Source organism: Cynocephalus volans, chromosome 8 (genome assembly GCF_027409185.1).
Source record: "Cynocephalus volans isolate mCynVol1 chromosome 8, mCynVol1.pri, whole genome shotgun sequence".
In the NCBI taxonomy this organism is placed as follows: Eukaryota; Metazoa; Chordata; class Mammalia; order Dermoptera; family Cynocephalidae; genus Cynocephalus; species Cynocephalus volans.
Genome location: NC_084467.1, coordinates 135,344,204 through 135,369,713, shown reverse-complemented (window position 1 = coordinate 135,369,713; position 25,510 = coordinate 135,344,204). Strand labels below are relative to the sequence as shown.

Genomic DNA, 25,510 nt, shown 5'->3' with positions numbered 1-25,510 from the left:
GGAACCTAGTCACTTAAAGCACTAGGGAAGAAAGAGGAGCTTGCAAAGTAAGCCAAAAGAAGCCGTGGAATTATGAAAGGGCCAACAAAAACGACAAATTAGAAGAGCTGCCAGTGTTCTTGGTCAGAACCTAAATTCTCTTCTGATAAAATGAATGAATAAGGATTCAGAACATTCAATGGAGAAAGCAGCTGAACATTATCTATTGAAATACAGGAAGAACCTGAATAATGACAAGAGCCAGCTTGTGCAAAATACCTCCTCTCCAAGTAGATGTTCTATTTCTTTGTATGCCAATAACTTCATTTCTCTGCCTTTGATATCAGAAAGGAGGTGAGAACATGTGTTGATCCACTCATAACATTCTCTCTGAGAAGAGATAAAAGATAATTAATAAGTGGAAAAAATAAGATTACACCGACTCATTCATTCACTCACTCCTATTGAGGACCTGCTAAGACAGGTCCTCTAAATATAATTCCACTCAATTACTTTGTACCAGTTCAGTTCAAAGATTTGTGCAGAAGTGACTTACTATGAACATCAACCTATATCATATTATATCTTATTGGCAGGGTTTGGGATCTGGGTTGTAATGAGACAAGGAATAATTAAGTGCCATAAAACCAGGTGAAGAAAGATTGTTGGGTTTACTAACACCTAAGTGATCATGGTTTGTCTTAATAAATTTTATGGAAATGACCAGGTCACCTGTGATTGCATAATCATAACTATAGAAATACCAAATGCTTACATGTTACTTGATTATATGCCAGACTCTATTCTAAGCATTGTGCATATATTAACTCATTTCATCCTCAATATGAGATATGAACTATTATCCTCATTTTTTTTAGATGAGGAAACTGAGGAATAGAGAAGTTAAATATCTTCCTCAAGGTCATATATATGTAGAGAGAGCATGATGTCTGGATTTTAGTCCAGGTGGTCTATGCTCTTATCACTACAGAAATAGTACTCCCTCCACTCCCAAAAAAGTGAATGAATAAAGATTTGAACACTGTTTTGGAAAAAGTGTTCACCCTTCATTTATTGAGAAACAGGAAGGGTCTACAGCAGGCCTTATCCACCTAAGTAAATAGTAAAACTATATTTAATTTACCAAGAGCTCCTAACAGCTAACAACTGGTCTCGATATTTAAAAGGTAAATTATTCCTTATTAGCAAGTAAAAACAGAATTAGGAAACACTATCTTCTCAGAGAAAGGATATCTGGTCACTCTATCAAAAAACAGTACCATGTGTGAAATAGTGACCCATGTTAAACTCCTGAAATCAACCATAAAGAGTAGTAACATACCTTACATTTCTCTCATTATGAGACTTATTTTTAATTGTGGAATTATTATGAAGTGTCAGAGCCAAAAACTTTTATAAGCCAAATCTAAACCCTTATGTTATAGACAAACTATATAAATAAACTTATATAAACCGAAGCGTATAGCAGTAAAGTAAGTTTACCACAGCCCCATTAGTGTCACTTATGTTTAAATTCTAGATTCAGACAGGATGATGTTTTATTGCACATCAGAAAGAGGACTGGACAAGGCAGATGAAAGTACTGGGTTTTAGTCCTAACTCGCCTAATTAGTTGTAGGTTCTTTTATTTTTTTTATTGGTTATGAATATTCATGAGATACAAAGCTGATTGTCACCCCTCGTGCCCATGATGTGGGGGCCAGATTCATACTGGCTGTATACCCATTACCGCAAATTGCATTTGTACCCCATGTCCCCCACCCAATTATCCCCAACCCCCCTCTCCTTTTCCCCCCACTTCACTTTGTAGCCCAAGGAATGTTCTCTCCCTCTGCAAGTCCAACACACTACTGTGGTCTTTCTTTCCTTCTTTCTTTCTCTCTTAGCTCCCACATATGAGTGAGTACATATGGTATTTATCCCTCTGTGCTTTGCTGATTTCACTCAACATAAGTTTCTCCAGGCTCATCCATGTTTCTGCAAATGGGAGTATTTCATTCTTTTTTATGGCAGAGTAGTATTCCACGGTGTACACATACCACAGTTTCCTTATACAATCATCCATTGATGGACTTTTAGGTTGGTTCCATGTCTTGGCTATTGTAAACAGAGCTGTGATTAACATGTTGTGGGTTCTTAAATAAATGCTTGATAGTCCTCATCTATTTTTTCTTTAAATGACATTGTTGGTTTACTGTAGGTGACCCCTATGCAGTGGTGAGCTAGAAAATGTTTAATAACTATTTCTGTGGGAGTTGAGGGGGAGCCCTGATTTGTAGCATTTACTGATTTCCATGGTATAAATACTCTCACCATGGCAATTTCAATGATATTCACCAATTCAGTATGTTATCAGTAAATGTGGAGTTGGGAAGGGGTGTACACAATCAAGCAACTCTTGTGAACCAGTGTGAGCCTCCATCACACCACTGCCCCTAAGGATACTTCCAGCTATAAAATTTGATGACTATATTGTTTAACCTTCTTTACTGTACCTAACAGAAAGCCTTAGTTAATTTTTTCTAAGTAACGATATTTTAAAAACTTTATTTCTTCAGAGTTAATGTAATTCACCATTCATGAGAAATAATTCAACTATTCTTGAGTTGAATTTACGTACTATGAAACAGATCCTAGTCATTTTCTTATAAATTTCTGATACATTGGGAATACCATCATAAGACTTCTGGTGAGGAAAAAAATCATTAGGAGTCTTTTTATTAAAGTTCTATAGTAGAGTTAAGCAACATTTCCATAGAGTTAAGCAAGTTTACCTTCAAAACCTTTAATATCACCTTTTACCAGCTATAGATCAGGATTGCTTGGTTGCTAATCAATACACATAGATCTCTCTCCATGAATATTCTTCTTATTTAACTCTAATAAAGTATGATTCAGAGCTGTGTTGATAAATGCTCTGGTATGAAGTAAAAGGACTAGAAAAGGATGTTTCACAGTATGTAAATTCAACTAAAAATAAAAGGGTGAAGGGGGATTTAAGAAGAAAGGGATGGTCTAAATGTCAAGCCTATCATAGTGGATCAAAAGAAGGAGAAACAGAAGGCTGTAGGAGATAGCCTTTTATAGGGTACCAGTGAATTAAAAATCCATTACCCACAGATCCTCCCAGAAAGGGCGAAAACTCAACTTCCTTGAGTTTACTTGCTGGCACACCATGAGAGGCAGGTTCCTAGTATCACTCTTCAAAGTCATACTTCTTTTGGAGGACCAAATTCTGGAACAGTGGTATCTTGGGTGACATAAAGGAGGCTACTTCAGCCCAAGGTGGATGGCAGGGTCTTGATAGATTACAAGAGGCAGAAATGTGAAAGAATGATATGGAGGGGACAAATTATAACCACAGTCAGTTTGAAGGGACCCAGCTAGAAGTCATTTCCATCATGGTGGGTATTTCTTTGGGATTGAAAGGAGATATTTCCCTTCCATATGTTCTCAGCACTGTCAGGTGTTGATCAATATGTGTCTTTTTTATCAGTCTTGGCCTGCTGAAGGATATCTCAGGTATATTTCCAGGTAATCTGCTGTTTATTCAGATTATGATTACCCTCCAGGGTATCAGTGACTCTAATTCTAGGTTCCTGGAACATTAGAAATGGTCAACTGAAGCATTTGAAAAGAGACATCTATCCAGCTTATTAGGAGCTAAGTTTCCAGGTTTTCAGCAGCTGCTCTAGGCTGCAGTAGTCCCGATATACTCTTATTGGATGCCAGGAGTCTTTGACATAGCACTTCCAAGCCTCAAATGAAGCTTTAAGGACAAGCAATTCCCATTCCCAAGTGGAGCAGTTGATATACACTGAAACTAGCTTCTTTCAGAAATAGGCACAGGGACAAGGATTCCTGGAACTGAGTGCTCCTAGAAAATGGTCTCCTGCATTTAACTGGTGCTAAGCTGTGTGAGGTCAGAAAGGATCAAGATATGCTGAGATCAGGTGGGAGGGTTATTAGCCACTGGGCTGCTTTAGTGGTCTTGGAGAACTAGATAATCTCCATCTCTTCTTGAAGAAGCAATTAATCTAGGCTGTTATGGTAGAAAAGTAGAGTAAGAACCATCAATAAGAGTGATCAAACTTCAAAAGATGCTTACTTAGGAGGCCTCCTACTTCAGAACCCTGTCCAGCATCATGCAAATCTCCTTTGCTGGAAGGGAGTCCAAGAAACATGAGATTGTGAGAGACTATCACTTAATGTTATCCAAATATCAGTCTGGTAGATTTGCAAGATGTTCTTCTTCAAGTGCAAGAATGCAGCTGTGGCATGGCACAAGCCACACAGCATTATAGTATATTCACATTAGATAAGGCTTCTCTGAAAGACCATCTCCCACTCTTCACATTATGGGATATGAATGAGGCCTTAAGTGTCCCCCAGTCTGATGTCATAAAGATTCATGTACCTTAGAGGTTGCCTAGGAATTCAGGGAAGATGGGAGCTGTCAAGGAAGGTGATAAATTTGAAATTAAGATAACTCTAATGAAGATGGAACTAACCATTATTATTATTATTTTTGTAATAAAGAATACTGAAGCACTCCTAGAAAAATGGGGGGTGGGGGGCCCACTGAGGCTTCTATCATAAACTAGTTTGATATATCCTTGGAAGGTTTCAGCCTCAGGCTTAGCGAGGGGGCATTTACATTTGGTTAGGAAATAAAGGCATGGGATCGGTTACAGTCTTAGTTCTGGTGTAAGGGCAAATTCTAAGCCTCCTCTGATAACATTTCCTTTGTTTATTTATCCGAAATCACTAGTTAGGAGTTAGTAAGTGGAAAAGAGCTTAACAGAGGACCTAAGTAGTACTGGTAGGAAGTGTAGGTCCTCAAAGAGATGGTCAGAACATAGGCATTCAGTTACTTCCACCCATTGCATAGGGTGGAACAGGCAATGAATGAATGGCCCATAGCACAGGGTTTCACAAAATCTCCTGTGAAAGTCCCCAAGGTCCCCTCAGTAAGGGCCCCTCACAGTAGTGTTCCCCATATTGCTATAGCCTTAACTTTAATAGGGAGGTACACCTGTAAGCGTCCCAAATTTCTCATTCTAAGATTGCCTTTACCTGGAAACGTGGTCTCACCACAGAGTTTTTTCCCCTTTTAAGTAAATGAAGACTAAGCGTGTCATGGAGCTGGCCATTGCTTCCCTTCACTATCTGTGACAGGTCCAGCCTTCCAAAATCCAGACCCCCACCACATTTGTGGTGGGTAGCAGCAGGGGCCGGCTGCAGCAGGCCTGATAAGACATGCGCACACTTCTAAATGTACAAGGAGGGCAACAAGCTCCAAGAGACTGTTCCATTCAGAAGCACATCAGTCTGTTGTGAACACCTCTGAAGGCTTCCCAGAACCAAAACTAAAACTGAGACAGTTCCATCAACTGTTAGATGAGAAGTGAAATACATTTACAACACATTTTCACATTTTAACACATTTTCAAATAGTAAAATATTATTTATTCTAATTGTTCTTAGTATTTTTTTAGTCTTTTAATTTTCTATTAAATGAAATTTGCTATTTTAAATTTGAATTTAGCATCTATATTTGTGAGGTTTATTTCCTCTATACTTATTGGGATTTTTTAAAAGAACTTTTCTAGCTATATGAAATAAACTGGGAAAAATTTCAGTCATTGTCTATGCTCTTAAATTGTTTGTATAGCATGGTGATTACCTCCTTATCTGTGGAATCCAGACAAAAGTTTTAGATATTTTTTTTTTTTACTAATGCATCCATTTCTTTCCTGAAAATTGGCCAATTTTCTCCTTCTAGAGTTAATGTTATTTATTTTATATTTTCCTAAAAAAGCCTCCATTTCCTAGAGATTTTTTGATCTTTTAGCAAGATGTTGTATATAAATTTTTTTATAACACCGTTGAAAAACTGTGAGATCTGTCAGGCGTACAGAAGAGCATAAAATACATATGTACAGTTTAATAAGAACACTCATTTAAACATATGAAAGGCTGAAGAATAGAAAATTGCCTGCAACCTAAATGCCAGTTCTTGTATACCATAACATCCATAATATCTATTCCACTGTTTAAGTTTACATTCTTACCAGCAGTATAGAGAATATCTGTTGTTTCCCCATTCTTGTTAGAAGTTGTACTGTCAGACTTTGTAATTTTTGACTATTTGATATGTAAGTAATGACCTTAATCTATATTTCTCTGACCTTTTCTGAAATTGAGCATCTTTTCATATATATGTCAGCCATTTAAATTTTCTCTTTTGTGAAGTACACATTCAAGCCTTTTGCCCATTTTCCATTATGTAGTATATTTTCATAATTTTCATTTGTAGAAGGTCATTTTGTATTCTGGATACTGGTCCTTTGTCAACTATAACTGTTGCAAATATATTCTCCCACTTTGTAGCTTGTTTTTGTTTTTATGGTTTTTTTGTTTTGTTTTGTTTTTTAAAGATAATGTTGTTTAAAAGCTTTGTAATTCCAATTTTCACTTTTAGGTTTCTAATCCACTTGGAATTGATTTTTGTGTGAGGTAAAAGTCTAATTTCATCTTTTCCATGTAGATAACCAATCATCCCAGTATAATTAATTGAAAAATCCATCCTTTCCTCATTAATTTTGCATGCCACCTTTATATAAAAGGCCATACATGCGTGGTTCTGTTTTTTTTATTCCATTGGCATAGTTATCTATCAGTGAATTAACATCACACTGTTTCGTTATAGCTTTACAAGAACTCCTAAAATATGGAAGGATGAGTTCCCTCATCTTGTTAGATACCTGAGATATCTTTCAGATTTTAAAGGGATTGCTTTTAATGTTTCATGTTAAGTATGATATCTACTATATTTTTGCTGATATATTTTATAAGGTTAAAGAAGTTCCCTTGTATTCCTAACTTGCTAAGAATCTTTATAGTAAATAGATCAGGAATTTTATCAGAATAAATTTTCTAGTTGTATCGAGATGATGAAGTAGTTGTTCTTTAACAAATTAATGTGGTAGATTATAATCTTCTAATGTTATACCACTAGTTTTGCATTCCTAGAATAGTCAACATGTTCATAATGTGTTGTCCTTTTTATTCATTGCTGGATTTGGTTTGCCCATATTTTGTTTAGGATTTTCATATTTCATATGAGTAAAACTGGTATATAATTTCTCTTTTCTGTACAGTCCTTTTCAGGTTTTAGTATAAAAAGCATTCCCTTTTTCTATATCCTGGAAGAATTTGTATAGGAATAGAATTATTTATTTCTTAAATGTTTAATAGAACTTGCTGTTGAAGCTGTCTATACCTAAGCGTTATCTTGGGGATAGTTTTTTGATGAATTCTTTTAATGGTTATAGGACTAATTGGGTTTTTAATTTATTCTTAAGTCTTTTTGGTTACATTTAATTGTACATTTCATCTACATTTTCAAATTTTGTTATAAATTCATAATGTGTTCCTATTATCTTTCTAATATCTTCAGCATCTGAGTTATTCATTCCTGATATGACTTTTTTGCATCCTCTTTTTCTCTTCATTAGTCTTGCCAAAAGTTTGTTGATTTTATTGTTTTAGCAGACCAACTTTTGGCTCTATTGATCATCTCTTTTTCAGCCAGGTTTTTGAAAACATCTGATTTTTGAGATATGATTAACATATGACTTATTCATTGAAAGTGTATAATTCAATGGTTTTTAGTTGTTCAGAGTTGTGCAATCATTAGCACAATCTAATGCTAGAATATTTTCATCACCCCCAGAAGAAAGCCTGTACTCATTAGCAGTTATTCATTTCCCATTCCTGCCTACTTCCTTCCCAGCTCCAGACAGCCACTAATTTTTCTGTCTTTACAGATTTGCCTATTCTGGGCATTTCATATAGATAAAATCTAACAGTATGTGGTCTTCTGTGACTGACTTCTTTGCCTTAGCATGTTTTCAAGGTTGTTCCATATTGTAGCATGTATCAGCGCTTCCTTTTTACTGCTGAATAATGTTCTGTTATACAGATATAGTACATTTTGTTTATCTAGTCAGCAATTGATGGACATTTAGGTTGTTTTCAACTTGGGGCTATTATGAATAATACTACTGTGAATATTTGTGTACAAGTTTTTATGTGGAAATATTTTTTTGTTTCTCTTAGCATATTCCTAGGATGATCTTCTCTTTTTATATGACTTTTTCTTTTCATTAAATTTTGGTTTTTATCTTTATCGTGTCCATTCTCCTATATTTTGTAGTTTATTTTGCTGTTATTTTTCTAAAATCTTGAGACTGATGTTTAATCAATTTTCATTTTTTTCCTAATATAATCATTTAAGGCTATAAATTCTGCTTTAGTTGCATTCCTCAAGTTTTGATATGTACTATTTTTGTTATTATTAATTAATTATTAATTAAGTTATTTTCTAACTTACATTGCAATTTATTCTTTGATCCATTGATTATTTAGAAGTGTGTTTCTTAATTTACAAATATAAGAATATCTTCTAGTTATCTGTTATTAATTTCAAGCTTATTTGCACTGTAGTTACAGAACATGCTCTTTATGATTTGATTCCTTTTAGAAAGGAAATTTGTTGATACTTTCATTACAATTTCTTATGGTAAAATATCAATTTTTATATAGTCATGTGTTGCTTGATTTCTTCTGAGAAATGCATCCTTAGGCAATTTTGCTGTGCGAACATCATAGAGTGTACTTGCACAAACTGTGGTGGTATAGCCTACTACACACCTAGGCTATGTGATATAATCTATGGCTCCTAGGCTACAAACATGTAGAGCATGTTACTGTACTGAGTAATGTGGGCAATTGTAACAAAATGACAAGTATTTGCATATCTAAACAGAGAAAAGGTAATGCATTGCACTACAATGTTGCAATGGATACAAAATCACTAGGTGATAGAAAATTTTCAGTTCCATTATAATCTTATGGGATCACTATTGCATATGTAGTCCACTGTTCACCAAAATGTCATTATGCAGTGCATGACTGTATATGGCATATGTGTGCTTAAGAAAATTGTGCATTCTATAGATGTTGGTTATAGTGTTCTATATACATACATACATATATATATATATTAGGTCAATTGTTTTTAATCATGCTGTTCAAGTCTTCTATGTCCATATATTTGTCTACTTATTCTATCATTTACTGAGATGTGTACATAAAAATCTCCTAATATGTTTGTAGATTTATCTATTCCTCCTTGTAGTTCTGTCAGTTTTTGTATTTTCCTTGTATAACTTTATTCCATTATTTTTCTTTCAATATTACTCTTTTTTTTTTTTTTTTTGGTGGCTGGCCAGTACAGAGATACAAACCCTTGACTTTGGTGTTATACCACCACACTCTAACCAACTGAGCTAACCAGCCAGCCCTACTTTCAATATTTCTTTGTCTTCATATTTTAGATGTCACTTATAAACAGTATATAGTGTTTTGTGTTTGTGTGTGGTATTTCTGTTTTTTTGGTTTTTTTTTTTCTGCCTTATCCGTTAGGCAATGTGGTCATATATAGTGTTTTGTTATATAGTCTAACAGTATTTGTCTTTTAACTGGAGTATTAAATCCCTTTACATTAAATGAAATTACTGATATAAATCTACCACCTTATTTTGTGCTTTCTATTCTTCCATGTGTTCTATTTTTCTTTTATCCTTTATTGCTTTGCTTTTGGTTGTTTTATCATTCACTTTTCCCCTTATAATATTAGAAGTTATATATTTTACTTTTATTGTTTTAATGCTTATCTTAGAACTTACAACATACTTATCAACAATCACATTAAATGTAAAAAGCAGAGTTTCTGAGATTGTATAAAAAAGCAAGACCACACTATATACAGCATATAAGTAAGCTACTTCATTATAAAGATACAAATAGGTTAAAAATAGAAAGATGGAAAAGATATACGATGCTAATATTAATTTTTAAAAAGCTGTAGTGGCTAGGACAATATCAAAGTAGATTTTTGAGGAAAGAATAGTAACAGGGATGAAGAGACATTTCATAATGATAAAGAGATCAATTCATCCTAAATATTTATGTATGTAATAACAGAGCTTCAAAATACATGAAGCAAAAACTGTTAGAACTCCAAGGAAAAACAGACAAACCACAATTATAGTCAAGGTTTCAATACCCCTGCCCTAATAATTGATGAATCAAGTAGGCAGAAAATTAAAAAGGACGGAAGACACTTAAACAAGACCATCAACCAATGTGGCCTAATTGACATTTATAGAACACTCCATTCAATAACAGAATATATGCTCTTCTCAATTGTACATGAAACAATCATCAAGGTAGATCAGATTATAGGTTCTAAAACAAGTGTAGATACATTGAAAAGTCTTGCAAAGTATATTCTCTGACAATGGAATCACATTAAAAGTCACTAACAGAAAGAGCTCTGAAAAATACCCAAATACTTAGAAACTAAATACACTTCTAAATAACATATAGGTGAAAAAAGAACTCAAAAGGAAAATTTTAAAGTATTTTGAATTGAATAAAATGAAAACACAATATATCAAAATCTGTGAGAAACAGCTAAAGCAGTACTTAGAAATTTTGTAGTCATAAGATAGGAGATCAAATTATTAAAAGTCCACGGTAATTCTATATATTAGCAATGAATAATAAAAAATTGAAATTACAAAACAGTACCATTTTCAATAGCACAAAGTATAAAATACTCAGAGATAAATATGACAAAAGATGTGTAAAATTTATACATTGAAAACTACAAAACTTTGCTGAACGAAATAGAGAAGACTTAAATAAATAGATATACCATGTTCACAGACCCAAAAACTCAATAGTGTTACAATGCTAATTTCCCACAAAATAATCAATAGATAAAATGACATCCCAACAAAATTCTAGCATGCTTTTTTTGTAGAAATTGATAAGCTATTTATAAAATTTATACAGAAAGCAAAGGACCTAGATAGAATAGCCTGGTCAATCTTGAGAAAGAAGAACAAATTTGGAGGATTTACACTATCTGTTTTCAAACTTATAAAACTACAGTAATCAAAACAGTTTGATAATTGTGACAATGTTGACAAATAGATTAACAGAACACAATAGAATAAACAGAGTACTACTCACACATATGTGGTCAACAGCTTCTCAATAAAGATGCATGCAAAGGCATCTCAATAGAGAAAGGACAGTCTTTTCAACAAATGGTGCTAAGACAATTGGATATCCAAATGCCAAAAAATGAACTTCAATCCATACCTGGTACCATATATATATATGAAAAAAATTAATTCAAAATGGGTCATACACTTGAATATAAAGCCTAAAACTATAAAACTTCTAGAAGAAAACATAGGTGAAAATCTTTGTGTTGTTGTTATGCAAAAATTTCTTTAGATATAATGCCAAAAGCAAGATCCATAAAGAAAAAAAAAAAAAAAAGACAGACTGAACTTCATAAAAATTAAGAACTTTCCCTTTTTAAAAAACACTATTAAGACAAGAAAAGATAAATCACATACTGAGACAAAATATGAGGGTGCTTCATAAAATTTGTGGAAAACTAGATTTAAAAGATAATATGAATTTTTCCATGAACTTTTAAGTAGCCTCATATTTTAAAATCACATATCTGATTAAAGACTTGGTATCCAGAATATATAAAGAATTCTAAAAATTCAACAAAGAAAACAACAAACCAGGAATAAATGAGTCAAAGATTTGAACAGACATTTCACCAAAGAAGACATATGGATGACAAATAAGCACATGTGATAAGAGGATCAACATCATTGGTCATTAAGGAAATGCCAATAAAAACCAAAATGACACATCATGATGACCCACCTATTAGAATTTCTAAAATTAAAAAGACTAACCGTATCAAGTGTCAGTAAGGATGTGAAGCAACTGGAACTCTCACACACTGCTGGCAGAACTGTAAAAATGGCTTAACTACTTTGGAGGATAGTTTGACAGTTTCTTTACAAGTTAAACACACACATTCCACATGACTCAGCCATTCATTCCATTTTTAGATTTTTATCCAACAGAAATGAAAGTATGTGTCCATTCAAAGACTTGTGCAGGGATATGCATTGAAACTTTGCTTGTAATAATAAAAAACTGGAAATCATTCAAATGCCCATCAACAGAGAATGGATAAATTGTGTACATTCATGTAATGAAAGCCTACTCGGCACTAAAAAGCATGAACTTTTGATAAAAGCAATAATATGTGTGAATCTCAAAATAATTCTGCTTAATCAAAGGAATTGGACAAAAAAGAAGTACATTCTGTATGATTCCATTTATACAAATTCTAGAAAATGAAAAATATTCTTTGATGTTAGAAGTGGATCAGACATTGCCTGGGGACAGGATGAAGCTAGAATGAGAGATTACAAAGGGGTATGAGGAAACTTTTGGTGTGTTGGATATGTTCCCTATTTTTATTGTAGTGAATGATTGCTTTTATGAGTGTATGCATATTTTAGAACTTATAAAATTGTAACTTTAAATACGCATAGTTTGCTATAAATCAACTAAGCCTCAGAAATCTGCTAAAAACAAACAAAACTAAACTGAAAGGAAGATAGAGTTATTACCTTCATCCTATTCAGCTCAAGAAGTTCCTTAGTAGGATGTTTCTGTGAGTGAGCTGCTTTACTCAGAGCCATTGCTGTTACCATCCCTTTGCAACAACTGATAAAAAAAAAAAAAAAAGCACACATACACTCAGCATGACTTGTTTATTCTTGGTTCCTCATCGAGGTATTTAAAATCTAGACACAGTGGAAGTTTACCACAATTCAGCTACTGACACACAAAGGACAGTAATTTATCTCTTAGTTCTCACCCATTGTCCTCTTCCTCTCTTCCTTTCCTCTCACTCTTGACCATTGGTAACATTGAATTGAAATGAAGACAAAAATTGACTATAGGCTATTTCCCGAATTTAAAGTAATCATAGTTGAATAAGCTAACTGTTCTGATTTGACCACCACACATTGGTACGCAGCTATTGATAGTCAACTTTGTACCCTACAACTATGTACAATCAATTATCCTTCAATAAGAAATAAATTGGAAAAAAATAATCATAGTGACAATGTGTATGACTTAATAGATACAATTTTTCAGCCCTCATCTTTATTCGGTAGGAATCTTCTAGCTTTTCATTAAATGGCATTTAGTGAAGCACGTAAGTACACATTCAACTTTGCATGGAATTATGAAGGAAACTTCTTAAATGCTCTGCAGTATGTGCAAAAGTGTGAGATGTATCTTATCTACGCAAATCTTTTTTTTTTTTTAACTGATTCTCAACCCCCCCCACAAACACTTCCCATCCTACCTATGCTAACACTGTCTTCAAAACAATTCTAAGGCCATTGGGAGAACACCAAAATTTCATATTCCAACTGGGCACAGTATTTGAAGCTAGTTGAAAAATTGAACTAGTATTTCTTCCAAGGTTTTAAAATAACTCCTTATTGCTGCTAATTCACCACACTTCTCAACTCTGCTTTATGTCACATTTAATCTTCAAAAGGACAGGAATAAAATAACCAGAGAGTTTCACCTGTTCAAGTAGTTGGAGTATTGGAACAACTTTCTTGTCAGCGCAATTGCGTCTAGTTCTAATTTTGCAACTCCTATATCATGTTTCTCAGCATTTTCCTCCTCCAACCGTGGGAGAGTATATTGGTCAGTAAAGTCTGGTATCATTAAAATCAGCAAATTTACCATCCATTGGATCATAGATATATGCAATTCATCCATCTGTTAAAAATGATTATAATACAAACAACCCATTTTAAATAAATCAAGCAGTAAAAACCATACCAAATTTAAAAACAGAAATAATCATATCTGTATCCAACTTTCAGCAACACTATAATTCTTCATGAAATCAAACCATCCCTACTCAGCTAGTATAACCTTATTTTCTTTTGCTCATTCTACATTGAACCACTCTCTTCTTCCTTAGCTTGGACAAGAGTATCAACCCATTAAAGCTGCAGTTCACAAATTGTGCACCAAGGCATTCCAGTGCACTGCAGTGAACTCACAAGGATGCCGTGGAGTTTAAGTTGAGGGAAATAACAGTGATATGCAACATCAGAACTTAACGCAGTTCACCATTTCAACATTATATGCACTATATCACTTTTGATGACATCATATCTTTCTGAAGCTGATTTGATTGGTGGTTGTATGATAAAAACAAGTGCTATGTGAAAATCAGTGTGGAACAAGAAATGAGGGTGACAATGTCCCATCTAATTCCAGGGTTAGAGAAGCTGTATAGTGCCCAAGATGCACATGCATTCCATTAGTAATTTTGATTAAATGGGAATAAAATAAATTTTTTTCTTTCAGTGTTTACTTCTCCAAACAATTACTAAATTGTTAGGACATTAAATAATTATTAAGCTGTTTGAACCTATCTACATAATAAACTTAACTGTGAGGTATCTCATTTGGCTTAGTAGTACAAAAATACTGGAATTCAAAGGGTACTGTGAACAGAGAAAGTTTGGGAACCTCTGCATTACAGTGTTTGCTGAGGCTGGGTCCCAGAAATAAAAGGCAGAAAATTATGAAATGCAAACATCAGACAACCACACTCTTCAAATGCCATATCCCCTTTTTTCTGTTTGGTGAGTTCGTAAATATACCTCCAGGCTTAAAAATGATCTACTCTGACAGCCTTTTTAATTTCCACTGGCTTTAAATTGCTCCCTTTCCCATGTTTCTATAGAATTTAGTACATATCTCTATTATAATCATTTGCACATCTGTCTCCTCAATTAATTTGTGTGACTCTTTAAGGCAGGAGCCATCTTTTTATCCCTCAATACCACACACAGGACTTAGCAGGGAGTGCTTAATAAGTGTTTGTTGAATGAATCAATAAAATAAAACTTGGTAGCCCAAGCTTCCTGCCTCTTACTTGAGAAAGAAAAGTTGTTGATGACCTAAAGCAATGTTGACTATTTTAAACCTGAATTAGAGTATCAGGAAAAGGGGCAACTGCTGTAGATTGGATGCACCTCCCCCCATCTCCCACCTCATTGAAGCTTAAATCTCCACTGTAGCTGTTGAGGGTGGGAAAACCTATTATGGTAATTAAAGGTGGGACCTTGAAGAGGTGATTAGGTTTTGGGAAAAAATAGGAAAATGGTCAGGGCCGCTCAGATGTTCAAAATCTTGCCAAGCATTTGCTGCAAATATCTTCAGGTGTTCCTTGTTAGTACTTACTGTAATTGCGTATGGGCACCCAGGTGTCCAGGGTTATGGACTTAAGTATAAAACACTAACAGCTCTGATTCCTCAGAACTCTCAGAGAAGCCACTAGGACAGTTGCTCCTAGATCTGAATAAAACCCATTCGTTTTTCTACACCCACGGCTCCCAGGACGTTTTTTTCTCTATTTCCTAGCTCACAGACCTGTGTGTGGAGGGTTTGTGACCCAGTCTGTGCAACAGACTCGAAGGGTCTGTAAGCCCCAGCTTTACATTAGGTTGTAGGACCATGCTGTAGTGAATGGATTAAAGACGGTGATCATGGGAATGGTTCTGAGGGCATTAAAAGAAGAGCACATGAGAGGTTAGTCTCTCTCTGCTCTGCCGTTTCCTGCCATGTGAGACCCCTGGGTCACTGTTGCCACCACAAAGACCCTCACCAGATGTGTTTCCTGCACTTTGGACTCCCCAGCCTCTGAAACTGTAAGCAATAAATTTTATTTTTTATAAATTACCCAGTTCTGGGTATTTTGTTATAAACAGCAGAAACAGACTAATATAGAAAATTGGTGATAGAGTTTGGATGTGTTGTCCTCTCCAAAACTCATGTGGAAATTTGATCTCCAATGTGGCAGTGTTGGAAACTGATTGAGTCATGGGGGCGGATCCCTCATGAATGGATTCATGCTCTCCCTGGGGGAGGGGGATTAATGAGTGAGTTCGTGCTCTATTAGTTCCCTCAGAGCTCGTTGCTTAAAAAGACCCTGGCACCTTCTCTCTCTCTTGCTTCCTCTCGCCATGTGATCTGCTTGTACCCGCCGGCTGCCTGCCACTTTTCCGCCATGAGTAGAAGCAGCCTGAGGCCCATGCCAGATGCAGCTGTCCCAGAATTGTAAGCCAAATAAACCTCTTTTCCTTATAAATTACCCAGTCTCAGGTATTTCTGTTATAGCAACACAAAACGGACTAAAACAATTGGTAACAGAGAAGTGAGGTGTTGCTTATAATAAATACTTGAAAATGTGGAAGCGGCTTTGGAATTGGATATTAGGCAAAGACTGGAGGAGTTTGGAGGACTCAGAATATAAAAAGACGAGGGAAAGTTTGGAATGTTGTAGAGACTGGTTACGTGGTGGCGAGCAGAATGCTAATAGAAATATGGACAGTAAATAAAGGCCATTCTGAGAAGATCTCAGATGTAAATGAGAAGGGACTTATTGGAAAGTGGGGCAAAAGTCACCCTTGCTAGGACCCAACAAGAAACTTGGCTGCATTCTGTTCATGCCCAAAAGTTTTTTGGAATGTAGAACTTAAAGGTGTTGACCCAGGGTATTTGGTGGAAGAAATTTCTAAGCAGCAAATTATTAAGGAAGCTGTATGGCTATTTGTAACAGCCTATGCAGCGTTATAGCAGAAAAGGCATGAGATAAATCCAGAATTTATAATTCAAAAGAAAGCAGAGGGCAAAAATTTGGAAAACTTTTATTTTGGCCACAAAAAGCAAGGGTATAGCCCAGGGGCCCTTTGCTAAGGAGATTAGTACAGAAGAAAGGGATTATCAAGAGAAGACAAAAAAGACCTTGAAGGCATTTCAGAGATCTTGGAGGCTGCATCTTCCATTACAGGCCCAGAGGCCTAAGAAGAATGGTCTTGGGGAATAGGCCTGAGGCACACTCCACGGTTTCGCTGCCCTGGGACACCTTGGGATGCTGCTCCCCGCACCAGCGCCCCAGCTGCTTTGGCTACTCCAGCCATGGCTCAGTTGGCCCCAGGTGTAGCTGGACCCACAGCTTTGGAAGATACAAGCCAAAAGCCTTGGCAGCATCCACGTGGTGTTAAGTCTGCAGGCTCACACAATGCCAGAGCTGGGGAGATTTGGGAACCCTTCCTGAGAAAGAGTTAAACAGACAAGAAGTCTTTTTCACAAGTCAAGATTCTAACCCCACACATTCCACTAGCTATGCCCCTGCTGCTTCTCAATTAAAGTAAATAAATTCCTGTTCTTTCATATACCAATGACCTGGATTATACTGTCATTAAAATAACTCATTTTGCTTACATAAAATATTAACCAATCCTTGGACCATCCCTATGAAGTAAACACAAATAGATGTTATTATCTTCATTTCAAAGTTATATTAAAGAGATTAAATGGTAGAATCAAGGTCATGCAATAAGTCAGGTAAATTTAAAATAAAAATCAAATGAAACATGGAAGAGATCTTTTACTTCTACAAAGATATGTAATCATTCTTTTTTAAGGAGATGGAAAGTGAATATGATAATTTTTATACAAAAACAGATTTACTGTGATTCTGATGAAAATTCTTAAAAGAAATTTTTAGATGAATTAACTGGTTTTTTTGTTGGGTTTTTTTTTTTTTTTTTTTTTTTACAAAAAGACTTGTTACTGGTTGGCTGGTTAGCTCAGGTGGTTACAGTGTGGTGCCAGTAACACCAAGGTTCAGAGTTTGATCCCTGTACCGGCCAGCTGCCAAAAAAACCAAAAACAAAAGACCTGCTCTAAATTTACTAATCTTAGGGATGACAAATGACTACTTAGCCACTTCTCAGCTGATATTAAAAAAAAAGAAAGAAAACACTTAATTTGTCCCTTTTACAATGAGTAAAAGAAACCAATGCTATGGAGAGATCATTTTGAAAATGGGTAGTTGGAAATATTTCCATCTTGGTGTGAGTTTTTTGCTGAAAATGGTACATAGCACACTTTTTAAAAGTCTCAAATCTATATACTTAAAAATCTGAAAGTGAGTTTCTGAACTGTTTTAAAATCTTACAAGTAAAGTGTTTCAATAGGCTGGGAACCCTTTGTTAAAATATAGAAATGCCATAGTCTCTAATATTTGCAAAACAACTGACAGAACAATAGACGAAAAATTTCACTAGTCAATTTTTAAAAAACCTTTGCATACTTGGAAAAAACTGCTGGAATTGAAAAATGAGTATTATTTAATAAATACAGTCAACGACGCGCTTCTTCAATTTGGATTTATGTTTCTTTGTGAGAAATCACTGCAACAATGATAGTCATTAACAAGTATCAAAATAAACTGAACTTAGAAGCAGACCTTCAAATAGCTTTTATCACTGTGATTATAAAAAATTATGAAGCTTGTTCAATCATATCAGTTTTTTATACCACTAGTAAAAATTATTTTGAAATATTGTTTATTTTACCCCTTTTGACTTTCTATATATGTTTTATAATGTACAAAATATGTCAGAGTAATTCTTGCATATAAATTAAAAATAGTGAGTTAGATATGACTTAAAGATTTTTTGGTGATAGAGGTACATGATAAAAAATATTCAGAGACCACTGTTTTAGGGAGCCAAGCAGCACAGATTAAATGGAGTACAGGGCAAATGAAAAATGACAAAAACAACAACAAAAACTGGAGGTAAGAAAATGGATAAGGAAAATGAATGTTGGTTGGAAAAAAGATAAACTTTTCCATTTTTCAATACTTATACCAGTTAATATGAATATACATAGTTCCTCAAGGAGTTTACAATCCTGCAAGTTTTCTACACAGATTAATTATAATAATGCAGTGTTTAAAATAGAGGTACATAAAAACTTTCTAAATAATCCTATATTATAAAAATTCTAGAATACAAAAAATTGAGTATGATTCTCTGAAGATAAATCCCTTGGTAAACTGAGTATTTTGCCAAAGAAGGTTTTGATGTGCAGCACCATAAGACACCAGTGTTGGAATGTTCTTCCTGACTTCATTCAACAAACACTTATTGAGTCCCACTATGTTACAGGCACTCTACTGCCCTTTTTCTTCATTTTGGTTGTTTCCCAAATCATAGGAATTTCTCTCAGGCCTGGGTTTCTCCTGGATCCATACTTCCAACATATTTGCTCAACTGTTGGTGTCTGTATGTTAACATAGTAATGTTTCCTCAGTAGCATTCCCATATAACATGTCTCTGCCTTTCAAATTCCCAATTTAAGCAATATTAAAATGAATTAAATTCATGTTATCAATTTGTAAGATCCAACATTTGCATATTAGTTTACTTATAATAAGAGATTCCTGTGTAAATTTAGATTATAAATAAGACTAGGAAGTGGAAATAACACATCCTTCGTAAATTATTGTTTCATGTTGGGCTGGTTAAGAAATCCACAGGTTCAGCTCTTCACAACTCAGGAATCATTCCATTTGTTCTAGTAATTGCAGACCAATTGTATTGTGGCATCTTCTCTTTCCTCCTAGGAACATATTTCTGCCATCCCTTCATCCCATTCAGAGGCTGAAGGGATGGTAGAAACATAAGCCCACATAAATCCCAAAATGGTCACATCCCAGATTAATACCATTGGGAAAATAAAGTTCAGTATACTGAGTAAAGAGTAAGGATAATTACAACCCCCAAAATTTTTTGATCATCTCCAAAACTCCATTCCAAAGACAGGAACACTCTACCTTTAAAAATCCAAGGAAAATCATCTGAGTAATTACTATATAAGTTTCCATTTTGCCCTCCCAAAGGTTTTTCCTTGAAGAAAACCCAAGCCAAGGCAAAATATGAGTATAACCTCACAATCCTTACAAGTACATACCTGGCGCTGAAGTTCAATGTTACTGTTGTTAATTTCATTGCCTGTCTTCAAAAGCCACTGTTGAATCATGTTAAATACGTGTGCTTGAAGTACCCTGAAAGAAAAATCAAGTATAATAAAGATAAGTGACTTAGAATATAAAAGTAACTATCAGCCAAGAGAAAGGGTTTTATCTGGCTGGTTAATATACTTGGGTGTTGACTCTCAGCATTGGACAGATCATCTAGGCAGCAAATCAACAGAGTAACCATTATTCTTTCAGAAGGAGAGAAGAAATCTAGGGTAATTAGAGGGGGGAGGGGGGAGGGAGAGGGGGATGGGGCGAGATTGGACAAGGAGATAAAGAATAATTATGATTTGTAACAATATATATGCTAGTAATATTGATTTGATCAACGTATCTCAATGTTGAACCCCCAAAATATGTATAATCAATTTTGATTCAATAAAAATTAATTTAAAATATATATATGTATGTGTGTATATATATATATGTATGTGTGTGTGTATATATATATATACATACACACACACACACACTTAGGTGTTGAACTCAGGGAAAGTTGAATCAAAGCCCTGAATTATCTGATGTAATGGCTTACTAACTTGACATAGTTTTCCTTACCCCCAGGTAGGGAGCAAATGGCCTGATGTACTTTGGATAAAAGTAGACGTTACCTTCAATATTAGCCCTCTACTGTAAACACATATGAAAGGGACCTCAGCAAGAAAAACAAGCATCTTTGAGGTAATTAAGACCAAGCAGAACATTTCAGTCAGCCCTTAACGTGGGAACTCATAATCATCAATTCCTTGAGGTTAGCAGAAGAATTGAGAGACTGCCCGGAGATGAAATCATCCCCTGTACTGTTGATTTACTTCAGAGATCATGCACCTACAATTAAGGACTGAAACTAAGTTTCTTGTTTTTCTTACCTTTCTAATCGGCTGCAAACAAGAGCAGATATAAGAGAGAGGCAAGACAACTAGCTGGTTGTAAATTCCCCCTCTTAAAGGAAAACTGCATCCATGTTAATTAGAAATCCAAGTCAGGTATTTTTATGATATTTGACTAAGGTTATTATCCTTGAGCTTTCCCTAGGATATAAGGACTCTGACCCCGAGGTAACATCAAGGACTTGAAGCTGACCACAGACTCTGACACTGAAGTTCTCAATCCATCATGGGGCTCTGACATCTGACTCCAACCATCTGCTGCTCCCAGACTCCCCCCTTTTTTCAGAACAAAGACCCTTACTTCATCTTCCTGCCTCTTTCCCTTTATAAGCCCCAGAACAGGCATTGGAAGTTGGGATGATTTTAGCCTGGTCATCCCCCAGATGCTGGTTATCTGAATAAACCTTCCAATCCTTGCACCAACTTCTGGAGTTTCAAGTCATTTGTTTAATGCGAGAGGACAAGCAGGGCTGGGTCTGTCGGTAACAGTTACACCTTTTACATTTACTTCAAGGCCAGTAGAAATGAGAAAAATGAATTTTTAAATTCTCTCAATGATCAGTTTCCAGCATGATAGTGTCAGGAGTGAGGCTGGCCCACTCCCCAGTGAGACTGGTGAAAATCATTTTTTAAATAAACCATTTAAAATCTCTGGAAATAGTGCTAAGGACAAAGAAAAACTGCAGAAAAATCTATTCAAGAAAATCTACAAAGATTCAGTAAGAAATGGAAGAATATGTGGTATTTGAATCAAGATGGCTCCCTCCCTTCCTCAGCTCAGTAAACCAGAAAACCTACTGTAGAGTGCTGCAGTCACAAGAACTGGCCGGGTTTCTTCTCCCTCCAGCTCTCAGTTGTATGGCTTTCATTCCAGGAAGAACCGGGAATCAGGGTTTCTTATCCAGCCCCAGCTATCTGTTGCTGGTCTAGGTACTGGGAAAATGCAGTTTGGAAGTTGGCACTCTCTTCTTCCACCCAGCCCCTACTTATAGAACAGAGATTCCACCTTGGGCATACCATGCTGAGAATACTGAGGCCCCGGTTGCATGGGTTTGTGAGGCAGTGGTTCCACTGCAGGAGAGGCAATCCGGAAGGATCTCAGGCTGTTTTCCTCCCCCGCAAAAAGTGCTCAGCTCCTACAGTGTGGGTGTCACTCAGAGAAAAGCTTGACATTGTTTCCCCCCTGTCCCCAACTTGAGGGAAAGGAAGATTTTTGCCTTGAGGGAAAGGAATTTAAGAAAGCAGCTCCTAATCTCATCCCAAATGAACTAACTTCACTTGCAACAGAGGCTGGATAAATTCAAGTCTAAGAGTAATCTCAAGAACAGTGTAGGTTTGGTGAAATGCAATTCAGTGGAGATTCAAGACAGAGGTTAAATTGTAGGCCAACTAGTTTTCAAGAGAGAACAAGGAAATAAGACAGCTGAGAGGAGGTCACTGGGGATCAGAATAAATACTAAACACTGATCTCAGGAACTGTTTCTTCCAAGGAGCCAGAATTACAGGGAATTTGTAAAGCAATATATACTCCAGAGAATTATTGAAAATAATAGAGCAATCAACTAGAAATTAGTGGAGTTCAAAAGCTGGGTATGGTCAGAGAAATAGAGGAGGAGAACCTTGACAAAACACCACTGTAATTGCAGGGTGACTGCTATGGGTCAAATGTTTCCCCCAAAAGTTTGTGTGTTGAAAACTTGTCCCCACTGTAACAGTATTAAGAGGGTGGGAAATCTGGTTATAATATTTAAAAGTGAAGCCTTTGAGAGGTGATTGGATCACAAGATCAATCCAATCATAGAGTAATGAGTTGATGGTTTAATGGGTTGGTATGGATGTGGTTCTGATGGCTTTATAAGGAAAGCATGAAAAGAAGGTTAGCTCTCTCTCGCTCACGTGATCTTCACCATGTTACACCCTGCATTGTCACCGAGAAGAAGGTCCTTACCAGATGTGACAAGGGGCAGTAAGCAAAGTTGCTACAATATATGATCTAATATGTCTAGTCTCCAACAATAACTTACAAGGTATGCAAAGAAATAGGGAAAATATGACCTATACACCAGAAAAAAGGCAGGCAAGAAAAACTACCTGTGAGAGTACCAGACATCTATTTTTTTTAAAAACAGACTTCAAAGCAGCCATGATAGACAGGGCCACAGAACCAAAGGAAACAATGATTAAAGAAGTAACAGACAGAACGATAACAATGTCATAGCAAATAGTGAATATAAATATAAGCTGAAAAAAACAAATGGAAATTCTAGAGTGGAAAAGTACAATAACTTAAAATTTTAAAAACATCACTAGCAGGGATCAATAGTAAATTTGAACTGGCAGAAGAGAGAATAATTGAAGATAAATGGTGAAAATTATGCAATCAAAGATCAAAGAGGAAAAAGAATAAAGAAAAATGAATACAGCCTCAGACAATTTTAGAACACCGTTAAATGAACCAAGAACACATAATGGGAGTAATGGAAATAAAGAGAAGAAAAAGGAGACTTCAATATCCCACTATCAATAATGGACACAACCACTAGACAGATGAACAAGAAAAAAGGCTTATACAATACTATAAACCAACTAGACCAAAGATATATCTATAGAAGACTCTAACAACAACAGAATACACATTTTTCTCAAGTACACATGAATAATTTTCCAGGATAGACAGGATGCTAGGCCATAAAAGAAACCTTAGTAAATTTAAAGCCTAAAAAAATACAAAGAATATACTCATACCACAATGGAATGAAATTACAAATCAATAACTGGAAAAATTTGGAAACATAAATGTGTGGAAATTAAATAACATACTCCCAAATAACACATGGGACAATGAATAAATCACAAGAGAAATCATAAAATACTTTGATATTGATAAAAATAAAGGTACAGCATACCAAAACTTATAGGATGCAGCTAAAGCAGTCTTAGAGGGAAATTTACAGCTGCAAATACCTATATTGGGAAAGAAGAAAGATGTCAAACCAATAACCTAATAGTCTACCTTAAGACTATGGAAAAAGTAGAGCAAACTAAATTTAAAGACAGCAAAAGGAGGAAATAATAATGATTAGAGTAGAAATTTAAAAAATGGAGAACAGAAAAACACTAGAGATAATCAATGAAATCAAAAGATGTTTCTTTGAATGAATTAACAATATTAAAAAACATTTAGCTAGATTGACCAAGAAAAATAGAAAGAAGGCTCAAATTATTAGAATCAGGCAATGGGAGGGGGACACTAGTACTGATCTTTTAGAAATAAAAATTATAGGGGAATACTATGAACGATTTTCCAAGAAATTAGCTTACATGAAATTGTCAAATTCCTAGAAAGACACACAAAAAAACAAAACTGACTCAAGAAGAAATAGACAATATGGCTAGACCCATAATAAATGAAGAGATTGAATCAGTAATCAAAAACCTACTTGCAGCTGGCTTTACCACTGAATCCTATCAGAGTCAAAGATAAATTAACATCAGTTCTTCACAAAACTTTCCAAAAAACAGAGGAGGAGAGTATGTCCGGTCTGCCGAAGGCCAACCCGAACAGCCCTAGCCTCGTTGCTTTCGGTGGGCGAGCGAATGGCCCGGGATTCCTCTTTCCCTCCTGTCCCCTTTGGAAGGAGACGGGGGAAGGAAGCTGTGAAGAAAGGTGAGCACAGCCACCGGCCCCCCAAAAACAGCCCAGTTAAAGGGCACTCAGATGCGGCGGGGGTTCTGTCAGGCAGTTCCGTTTATTACCACACAAGCACTTGCTTTTAAAGGCAAATGGGGAAGGGAGGTTTTTTACATAATCTTATCAGCTTAAAGGTCAAGAGAGCATGCATCCTGTCTCAATGCCTAGCTATTGCAACCTCGAGTGCAGAAGCGCGTATTTGGCCAATAAGGGCTAAGGCAAGGTTCCCGCAGACACTCCCACCCTACTTCCTCCCGGCGCCGTCTTAGGCTGCCATGTTAATACACCCTTGTGGGCCCATAATGGCGCCGCCTGTAATGTCACTTAAGGTGGCGTTAGGGGCCGGCCCGTGGCTCACTCGGGAGAGTGTGGTGCTGATAACACCAAGGCCATGGGTTCGGATCCCATATAGGGATGGCCGGTTGCTCACTGGCTGAGCGTGGTGCTGACAACACCAAGTCAAGGGTTAAGATCCCCTTACCGGTCATCTTTTTAAAAAAAAAAAAAGAAAAAAAAAAAAAAAAAGGTGGCATTAGTTTTTAAGGCCCAACATCTCCCCCTTTTTCTTTTAATAAGGCAGCTGGAGGCGGCTAACCTTCCCAGCCTCGACTCCATTCCCTCTGGTGGCTGTGCCTGTCTTAGGTTGTTTCCCTCTGGAAATCTTACCCGTCATTGACTATCCAGCCAAGTGTGGGTGGGGCGGAGCCTTACAGATTGGCGTTGATTTTTTAAAGGACCATATTGACCCAAGGGCTGTCAGGGCTTTCATTATGGGCCACCTCCTCTACCACCTGGGTGAGCATTACTAGATAAGTGGTGTTGCGCCTTATAAGGGACACAACCTGGCGAATGGCGTAAGGCCCCAAGATGATTAAAATGGCTAGGGGGCCTGCCAGGGAGGACAGCAGGGTGGTGAGCCATGGGGAACTTGAAAGCCAGCTTTGGAATCAATTACTATTGGCTTCTTGCTCTTTTTTTTTTTTTTTTTTTTTTTTTGCGCTTTTCTAGCCCTTCTCTAAGCTTAGCTAG

The 25,510-nt window shown here is 36.0% G+C and overlaps 1 protein-coding gene across 1 annotated transcript in view; it reads right to left on the bottom strand.

Annotated features, from left to right (window-relative positions):
- AXDND1 (axonemal dynein light chain domain containing 1) overlaps nt 1-25,510 on the bottom strand; it is a 142,975-nt gene that overhangs the window by 28,550 nt on the left and 88,915 nt on the right. Inside the window, exons 17-20 of the mRNA XM_063105917.1 lie at nt 19,834-19,927; nt 13,568-13,767; nt 12,591-12,687; nt 259-369 (exon numbers count right to left, since the gene is read on the bottom strand). Of these exons, the coding sequence (XP_062961987.1) occupies nt 259-369; nt 12,591-12,687; nt 13,568-13,767; nt 19,834-19,927 (502 nt within the window). The remainder of the gene's footprint in view (nt 1-258; nt 370-12,590; nt 12,688-13,567; nt 13,768-19,833; nt 19,928-25,510) is intronic.